Genomic DNA, 9,934 nt, shown 5'->3' with positions numbered 1-9,934 from the left:
ATACTCAGCTTAATATAAATATAGTATTATTTCTAGTTAGTATGTGTTACTCTGTATTGACCTAGTATTATTGTTACCAGATGTTGCATTTTACAATGTATGCTTGAGTTAGAGGTATTGTTAACATATTTTGTGTGTGAGTATGTTTGATTTAAAGGTATTGTTATTTCGTGTTAACATGTACGTTTAAGTTTGAGATAGTGAAACTTTCTATCGTATGCTAATGTGTATTTTTAGTTAGAGGTATTGTTACCACCTATTATAGCCAGTCGGGTCGGTGGTTTTTGCCGGGATTTCCCCGTGTTCTTCTTCCACTGTCATACTGGCATGTATAGAGCGCATCCTGCGATGAGTAATGGCGTTAAACCAAACCAAACCAAACCAAACCAGAACAGACAAGACAAGACAGGACAAACCAAGACAAGACAAGACAAAAACAAGACAAGACAAGACAAGGCAAAAAATAACAATACCAACAGTTATCTGTTGTATGCGCATGTGTACTTTTGAGTTAGTGGTATTGTTATCTGATATTTTTTGTTAAGGTGTATGCATGAGATATAGATATGGACACAAAAAAGAAAATGCCATCACGAGGTGGATATTCCCTTTCCTGGAGCGCATCGGTGTAGACATACAACGCTCTCGAGGGGTGTGCCGACAGAGTTTAGCAGAATCAGTCCTGTACCAATTCGATTTTCCATCGCTCCTCTCTCTTTTGCCAAATCCTATGTAAGGCTTCGTATGTTTGCAAACCATGGTAACTAAATTCCATCGGATAGGTCCTGTTATCCCGATGACTCCCAAGGCACGCTAATAGGTCGGTGCTGCAAATTAAACGGCATCCTACTACCACGGGTAGATTTCAGACCTTCCAACCATTCTGCTGGCAAGCATGGATGAATGTTCCTCTAATGGGCCTCCTCAAATCTAGATTCCCATGGCATCGTCAGTTGTAACAAAATCCCCTGCTTGGTACCTCCTGACTACAATACAATATCAGATCTGAATTGCTGCTACAGATGTCCCTAAAGAGCTTTCATCTGTAGTTTTTATCTGCCTGTGTTTCCTAATCCTGCGCTGTTGACAAGATGCCCCGTGCTTTAGACATTTATGTTTGTTTCTTGCCGCTTCTCCCAAAGCTGCTGATGTTAGAACCACTCTTCACCTGATGTTTCATCCACCAGGCTATACTCATACAGCAGCAATCTCAGCAAAGTACTCCAAGTCTTTCACATCAGTTATCTATGAGGCCACTCAGCAGGTACTTTAAATCTTTCACAGCGGTTATCTCGGAGGCCACTCAGCAGGCACTCCAAGTCTTTCACATCGATTATCTCTGAGGCCACTAAGCAAGCACTCCAAGTCTTTCACATCAGTTATCTCATTGTTGACAGCAGCGAAAAGCGCTGCTCTTACGTTTGCAATCTCCAGAAGCCAACTTTTTTGGAGGTTTGTATTTATCTGCTTCTTATCTTCCATCTCGATCCGATTTTTTTCCCTTTCTTTAGATGACAGTAGCCTTGGCTCCTACCCTTATGTCAACATTTCCTGTCCAAGTTTACTTTTAATAGTTTTTCTGCATTCATATCAAACTGTTTTCATGCTGCTTTGTTTGAACTCTCAGGTCATTTCACTCTTACGTTCTGCAGAATAACGCTCTCGTGTACCATTGTACCACTTCACTGAGTTTCCAATTCATGTCTCTTGCTCAAATCCACCGAAGTTTGTATATTTTCCACCTCGTTGATGATCGTTTTTCATCCATTATCACATGGAGGAGCTGTACACTGTGGTGTTTATCATGCTCTATATTTTCCTCCATCTGATCAGGTTGCAATGTGCGTTATAGTACATTCTGGATCGGGAGACAGCCCATATTAATACCGTGAATGTTAAGTCCCTTCCCATTTTTACATGTTTTGCCACAATGGCAGACTCAAGATGAGTACATATTCTGATTTGTTGTCCGATGATGAAGTCTGCTTGTATAATTTTCTCCTTCATATGAGTTGCACTCTGTCTTCGTAGGGAAACATATATGGTCATATGAAGATATAGACGCAGAATTAAACACTTCTGCAACTAAACACTGTATCGGTAACCTAAATTTAACAAAACGAGTATAAAATATTTCAAGCTACCAACTGAAATGTAACATTCCACTGACGATTAATTATTAATGTTTCAATTTGTAGGTGACTTTAAAGGAGAAGGAAACAAAGTAGATTACAACGAAGAAATGTTATTAGAAGACAGTAAGTAAACATAGGTGTTATCATTTATACTAACACGACCAATAACACCAATATAGTATTCAGGGGTAGGTGTTGTCCCAAAACTTTAAACAGTCAAAAATTGATTGGAATCCTTTATTTCACACACACACACACACACACACACACATATATATATATATATATATATATATATATATATATATATATATATATATATATATATATATATATATATATGCGGAAATAATTAATAGGATTAGGATTACGTTTCATCGTCATTTATTTAGTATGCTTGGACTACGAGATGCTTAACATTTAAAGTCAGAACCTACGTCATAGAATGTGACTTAGTATAAATGTCGAATTTATATGTGATCAAGTTTCTTTAGTAAATATTGTACTATTGTACGCATATGAATCAAAACAAGCTACTTAACTTCAATAACCGGCTTCTTTTCTTAACAAACACATGACGTGACGGATAAAACTGTCTATTTACATTTTCTTTTTTCCCCAAAGATGATGCTTTTTGGGGAATATCACTGCTATGTAATTATATATAATTTTATATTTGCAGTCAGTGGACCTGCGACAGAACTGTACACTGCGCTGGACCGCGGTCTCCCTCAGCCAATTTTGATGGTCTTGGAGCATTTCGATGTCGACGAGGGAGGTCTCAGATTCGGCCGGAGCTGCAGATTTGCTGGATACTTTGCTGGAATTCTTTTATGGTAATATTTAGAGCATGATTATTTTTTTTGTTGAATTTTTACCGTGTTTCAATAATTTAATTTTTTTTAATGAAGAAAAAAAGTACCAGTAGCGGAACAGTACTTTTACATCACGGGTGTATGTCTGAAGTACAGTGTCGTCACGTACGACAGTAATTTCTCGATCCTTATACAGCGAATGGCGATTTACTGCAAACAAGCGTTATATTATTGAATCATAGTATCCAAATCGAGATCGTTTCATTCAGTGTCGGCCTCTTATAGTCTATTTTAAATAATACCCACAACCAATTGACATTCATTAAAATGACTCACTGTGATTCTGTTTTAAACGTTAAATGTTTAAACTGAGAAAGATAAGATTTTGTTTCTTAGCAAAATCATGCCCATTCTTCCAAATGTGAAACAATGCGAATTAAATTCTATAAGGTGAGTTAGTCATGTGTGCATATTCAAACAGATAATAATTTGCAAGCTGTAGGAACAACGTTCAGCAGAATCTTATTCAAATGAAACAATAATCGTAATAAGAAATAGAGCTTCATCACAGCGCTATGTGATCTGTCATGAAACGAGTTTCTCCGGCTTATCCTAATTCAAGTGGAATTTTTTTTTAAATCAAGAAAGACGAAATAGATATTAGAAGAGCTCACGACTCTATCAACAGATTCCATTTCGATATGTTCCAGATGATTTAATTTATTTGTGACCATTAGCTAGCTTTAAGTTTTCGAAACTCATGGACAAAATTTGTACAAAAATATATAAAAATTTAGATGCATCCAACCGCTCCAATGGCCTAATAATTAAAGCGTCCGCCTTAGATGCGGGAGGTCGCGGGTTCAAACCACGTCCGAGTCTTACCAAATATTTCTAAAAATAGCACTGACCGTTGCCTCGCTGGGCGCTCAGCATTAAGAGGTTAGTGTTAGGACTGGTCGGCCTGTTGTCAGGATAATATGACTGGGTGAGACATGATCCTACATATCTGGCACGATGCTTCAATGCTAGACATCACTATACACTGTCACAATGCAGTCGATATGACTGCAAAGGTGTTAAAGCTACATCAAAAATCCAAATCATACACACAGAGAGATGTTTTAAATTTTATCTGGAGACTAATTATGTAACTAAAGCGATCATGTATGGTTTGCAAAGTTCGCAATATTTGCCACGGCAGAATGGAAGAATTTAATCCAGGAAAATCAATCGTCGGGATTAAAATATATCTTGGAGCTTAAATAAGAAAATGGTTGGTTAAATTTTTCATTTGAGTTAGTTTTAAGAAAATCGTAAATGATATTGTTGATACATTATGTCAAAGGTTTAGAAACAAACCGTTGGGGCTGACGAGATAAAACTTGCAGTTTTGGAAGTTTGTCTGTGTGCCATTTTGTAAAAAAAAAAATTTTCCTCAAAAATATGAACATATATAAATTGATAAATATTTCCATTCGAGCAAACTTTAACAGAGTGTATCTTCTTAATTTTCAGGACGGCTTTCGCATTTTGGATAACATCAAACATAATTCTTTGTAGCGTGGTTTGGTATGGGGCGGTCTGTTTCACCGCATCGGGCGTGTGTATGATTCTAGCTACAGTGGTGTACCATTATCTGAACCCATCCCTCGGGTTCAGGTTGCCAGGATCTCAAGGGGAGGTGCAGTTACGCTATGGCTGGTGTCTCTGGTTTACTCTGATTTTAGGTAAGTAAAATAAGTTATTATTTCGTTGGATTGTCGATTAAATGGTCGGTGTATATGACAGACTGTTCAAATTGAATGAGGACATCGACTACTAGCTGAATAATTACTCCATTAATTGGTTGATGAAGACGTTATTTATTGCTTGCTTAATTGAGTAAATAAGTGAATTAGTCAAGTGAGTAAGAGAGGCAAGTATCGATCGATAGGTCGGTAGATTGATGGGTTGATTGATTTATGGATGAATGGTTGGACAGATAGATTGAATTAGGAAGGAAAGAAAAGATAAATCAACGGACCAGTTTATCTTTGCCGCTTTGTATTTCATTAGTTTATCACATACGTTTTGATAAGTGAATAAATCAATCAATATTAATCAATAAATACTTTTCCAGTTGATAGAACAATACTGAGCGAAAACGAATTGAATAAAATATAAATGAAATAAGTTTACGTGCAGTTAGCTGCGTGGGTTTTTTAGGATGACAAACTTTAACATACTTTTAAATTATAGCCATTTCACACTACGTCATCACTTATATATTTTATCCACTTTATGCAGGTATCCTAACCACGTTGCTCGGATTCGTTATGATTATGGCCGATTACAAGTACCCGAAAAGAATCGCAGCTTTCTTTTTGTTGGAAACTGCTTTAGAAGATCATCATGAAGATTATCCACACAGATATTCTACCCCTCAAATGAAAAATAACAAGGTAGGCATATATTTTGTCACTCCTCTGCAAAATAACAAAGCTGGCAAATAATGTGTCCCGCTAGTACAATATAACAAGACAGGCAGATAATTTACCCCTCTAGTGTAACATAATAAGGTCCGCAGATAATCCGCCCTTCTAATGACAGATGACAAGGTAGGCAGAAATTCTGCCCATCTAGAGCAAGATATCAAGGCAGGTGCATGCTGCCTTTCTCTACTGCACGATAGCAATGTAGGGGAAGAATGAATATATGGATAAGTGGCAATCTGATTAAAAAGCAATATATCCATCGCGATGTCATGTTCTGTTGACCTTTATAACCATCATTCATTTTCTGTTGGTTTTAACCACAATTTTAGCACATTATTAGTTATAGCATGCCACGAAATGTGCACATATGTGCCATTTCTTGACTAACCCAAGCTGGCATCGAACCCGCGACCCTTAGATTACGAGTCCCACACTCTACCAATATGAGGTATCACGGCTCCCCTCACCGATGAAAGTACAGAATTGATCTCTCGATTACAACTTTCATCTCTATGAGAGTGAAAATAAGTTAATTAGTGCCTGATTACTTTTAGCCAGTCTTAAACCAAAAGCAGCGCTTTATCTGGTAGGCAACACAAACTTCCAGTCACCCCAAAAACGAAAAGAAACCATTGATCTGATGGGCAACTAAAATTTAGAGGCCCGGGAATTACAAAGCTCAACATAATATCTGCTTGTATTGATGCTATTTAGACCTATGTTATGATGAATAAATATATCCGTTAAGATGCAGAGAGAGAGAGAGAGAGAGAGAGAGAGAGATTACACGCAGTATGTACAGCTGCTCATGCTCAAATATTTTCATAAAGAAAATGTTCATATTATATCAGCATTTTTCATTACTACAGATAATCTAGCAATAATTATAAGTAATTAAATTATATACATGTATGCAATTGTAATTGAAGTGCAAATATGTAGAATTTTTAAGAAATATATTACATTAAAACTCTTACGGTGACAGACTTTAGATTCAGCTGTACCTGGATAAGTATTAAATAAAATTACTGGCTTTTACACGGGTGTGAGGGGTGGGAGTGTGTATGGGCATATGGATTTGGTTGTGTTGGATGATATAGAGTTGTATGTTTGAAATGCAAAATTATTTTGATTTGAAATGTTCAAAATTCCTCATTCCATCCAATGGTTGCATTCAACACATGCAGATCATAATTCTTGTTCATTCCCCCTCCAAAAAAAGTTAAGAATTAAGGCTGTGCTAGTTAAAACCATTATTTGGCAAAAATTCCACTCTATATTCTTTCTTCTTCTGTTTCTTCTTCTTCTTCTTCTTCTTCTTCTTCTTCTTATTATTATTATTATTATTATTATTATTATTATTATTATTATTATTATTATCATTATTATTATTTCAGAATAACGAGAAGCGCAATACACCGATGCAAAAACGGTATCAGAAATATGGCGTCGATTCCAGTCCAAGCCAAAAGAAATACCTTGTTTATGGAGGTTCGAATAGCGATCTTTCGACCATAAACGGATGTGATGGCTTATGTACTCCCGGTCGTCGGTTATCTGGAACTGGCAACGAAACAAGTTCTGTAAATGATACCAATGACGTTTTGCAAAGAGATAACGCATTCGATAAAAAACGAACGGAATCCTCACTGAACAGGCTAAATGAGATTTGTGTCGATATAGAATCAAACAGCAATGATATGAATACATGCAAATCTTCTGCCGCGGATGAATATGTGGACATTATACCTGTCATTGTCCAAACAGAAAACAATATTGAAAGAAACAATGGTACAGAGGACACACGTTATACAAATGGGTGTGAAGTTAGTGAAACAGAAGCTGTCGAAGGACGCTATGAGGATTAAATTTACATAAGACAATTGTGAAACAGACTTAGATATGATGAATTCCAATGAAATGCTACAAATGCAGACCATCATTTTTAATATTTGCTTTGACCTTATCTTATTCTAAGAACATATTAGTGACTGCGCAATCGCATGAACTTTAGCATAAGATATCTGCATTTAAACCTATGCATTTCCGTCCAGAATGAAAATTAAAAACCTGCTATAAATTTGCTGCTACAGACGCCATGTGCTTCTAAGTCTCTGATTTAAAGCTACCATAGTCTTTCATGTTTTTCTGTTTGGAAGATGGTACTTCCGTTTCAAACAGTATCCATATTGATTGGAGGTGCAACATTGTTCAAAACATATTTATTGAAGTACATTATTAATATACGAATGTGAGCTTTGCTTTCCTTCGACGTGAACCTTCATCATTACAAATGTCATAAAAGGTTCAGTAGTCATTTCATATCGTTATTTATTCTACAAGTTTTCTCGCTGTTTCTATGTCTATGTGTTTAGTTTACATATACCATTATTGTGCCAATGCTAATTTAGTTTATGGAGCTATAGAACAGGGACATATTTCGATTTGTTAAACAAATGCATTAGACAAATAAATTGTTTCAATTTGTACAACACATTTCATAATTAATGTTTAAACATACGTTACTTTTCCTAACGATAGACTAGAAACTATTGTTATGGTAAAAAAAAAAATATATTTCATTAGTTGTCCTATGGAGGGGGTAGATATGGATTGTTTTTGGTTCTATTTTACGAAGAGAACCAGTGAAAATTTATTTTTTGTTTTCTTTCTCTCAAGAGAGATTGCATTAGTCACAAAAGTCTGTTGAAAGATGAAGGAATATACTCATAATTATAATAAATTTTTTGTTAAACGTTAGCATACGCTGTGAGAGAAATAACATATAGCTGAAGGACATTTTTCTGTCCTGTAGTAGTATTGTTAAGCAAGTGAGGTATTTGTGCACAATTCTGCTTTGATAAACAATAGTATGACCATTTTAGAGCAGACTAATACACGTATACACCGATCTCTGTACGTATACACCGATCTCTGTACGTATACACCGATCTTTGTACGTATAAACCGATCTCTGTACGTATACACCTTTCTCTGTACGTATAAACCAATCTCTGTACATATACACCGATCATATACACCGATCTGATGGTATATACGGATTGTGTGCGAATATATGACTTTACTTTCAACAAAACCTGGAATGTGCAGAGTCCGGAAAGAGTGATATTAGAAAACTTACAATATCGCCTCGCGAAACCTTGACCTCGATGACCTCACTCATCCCCAATGGGATCAAAACACACCTTCGAATGATTAAAAGCAATTATTCCAAGATTTATTATCCCTTTATCATGCAAAAATTAAATCCACATGTTAATTATATAGCATATAATTAATTGTTAATTATTAATTTTGGGATACTTTCTGGCAGATAGATAACTTTACAGAGCACACCAATGAGAAGGTATATATATTGCATATATTCCTACCATATTTAACAGCCTTGTAAAGCGAAGTGAAAGATGAAGCAATCTGCATTTATTGTTCCTCGAAGAAAAAAAAAGATATTCCTTCATACTAAGGAAAATGGAAAAATGAATTCAGATTTATCGATAATGAAAAAGCAGAACGTATCTTTGGACTTGGAATTATGTTTATCGTGTCTACAAGTGTTCGATTGCCTCACATTATACTTTTACATATAATGTTTGCAAATACATATATGATTACCTGACAGTAATATTGTTATAAAACAGATCATGAAAATATCATTATCACATGTTTATTTTGGCTTTGTCGGTATTCTGGATAGATAATTTTGGTGGATGGAAGCCAAAGGATACACATACACATATGAATAATTTAAGTGGGACCAATACAAGGTGTGGAAGTTGGGTTCTAAAAATGTCGACTTGATTTTGAAATATATAAAATTACTGCGTCTAAATCATTACCTACATCAGCGTAGAATAAACCAAGATCATTGATATATTCAGCATTTTAAACTTTGGATTTTTTAGATTCATTAAACATACAAAATGTAGTGCTTCTATAAGTTGTAAGTGGGATACATCTGGTATCAGATCCTACATTGTGCGGCCAGGCTGTGTTGCATGCATACAACATTTCGTTTTTGATACATAGATCCTAAACTGTGTGGCTAGTCTCTGTTTCAATACTTTAGTTCATTTCTTGTATACAACATCTTCGTCTTTCTGTCTCCATCTCTGTAAATATTGCCACCTTCATACGTTTGTTTATTTATAAATATATGTTTATGACACATTATTTGTTAGATACATTTTCTGACTTTTTGTACGGCTCCCATGGGATGGCTCTCCGACCCATGGTCAGCCTATGACGGGGATAATAAACGTGCGAAAGAAATATGGCGTCGATTTCAGTCCAACCCAAAAGAAACACCCGAATAAAGTTTCATCCCTTAATCTCTGAAATTATATACTTGAATGTCTAGTGCGAACCAAAATATGAACTATTAACTCATGACCTTGACATTGAAAATATGGTACCTAATACGATAACATATATTCTAGTGGTGTATTGGTGTTCTTTGTGGAATCAATACTTTTTAAAATTTAAATTA

The 9,934-nt window shown here is 35.5% G+C and overlaps 1 protein-coding gene across 3 annotated transcripts in view; it reads left to right on the top strand.

The window, feature by feature from the left end:
* The window catches only part of LOC149771698 (dual oxidase maturation factor 1-like), a 28,703-nt gene extending 18,986 nt beyond the window's left edge, over positions 1-9,717 (top strand). For all 3 annotated transcript variants that reach the window (XM_089948199.1, XM_089948198.1, XM_089948200.1), the window contains exons 5-9: positions 2,199-2,258; positions 2,818-2,971; positions 4,469-4,680; positions 5,240-5,394; positions 6,825-9,717. In XM_089948199.1, coding sequence (XP_089804325.1) covers positions 2,199-2,258; positions 2,818-2,971; positions 4,469-4,680; positions 5,240-5,394; positions 6,825-7,295 — 1,052 coding nt within the window. In that variant the 3' untranslated portion in view covers positions 7,296-9,717. The remainder of the gene's footprint in view (positions 1-2,198; positions 2,259-2,817; positions 2,972-4,468; positions 4,681-5,239; positions 5,395-6,824) is intronic.
* Positions 9,718-9,934: the final 217 nt, after the last annotated feature.

Source organism: Sinohyriopsis cumingii, unplaced genomic scaffold (genome assembly GCF_028554795.1).
Source record: "Sinohyriopsis cumingii isolate HCF-2022 unplaced genomic scaffold, ASM2855479v2 utg001711l, whole genome shotgun sequence".
Lineage (NCBI taxonomy): Eukaryota > Metazoa > Mollusca > Bivalvia > Unionida > Unionidae > Sinohyriopsis > Sinohyriopsis cumingii.
This window is presented reverse-complemented; position numbering and strand designations above follow the sequence as displayed.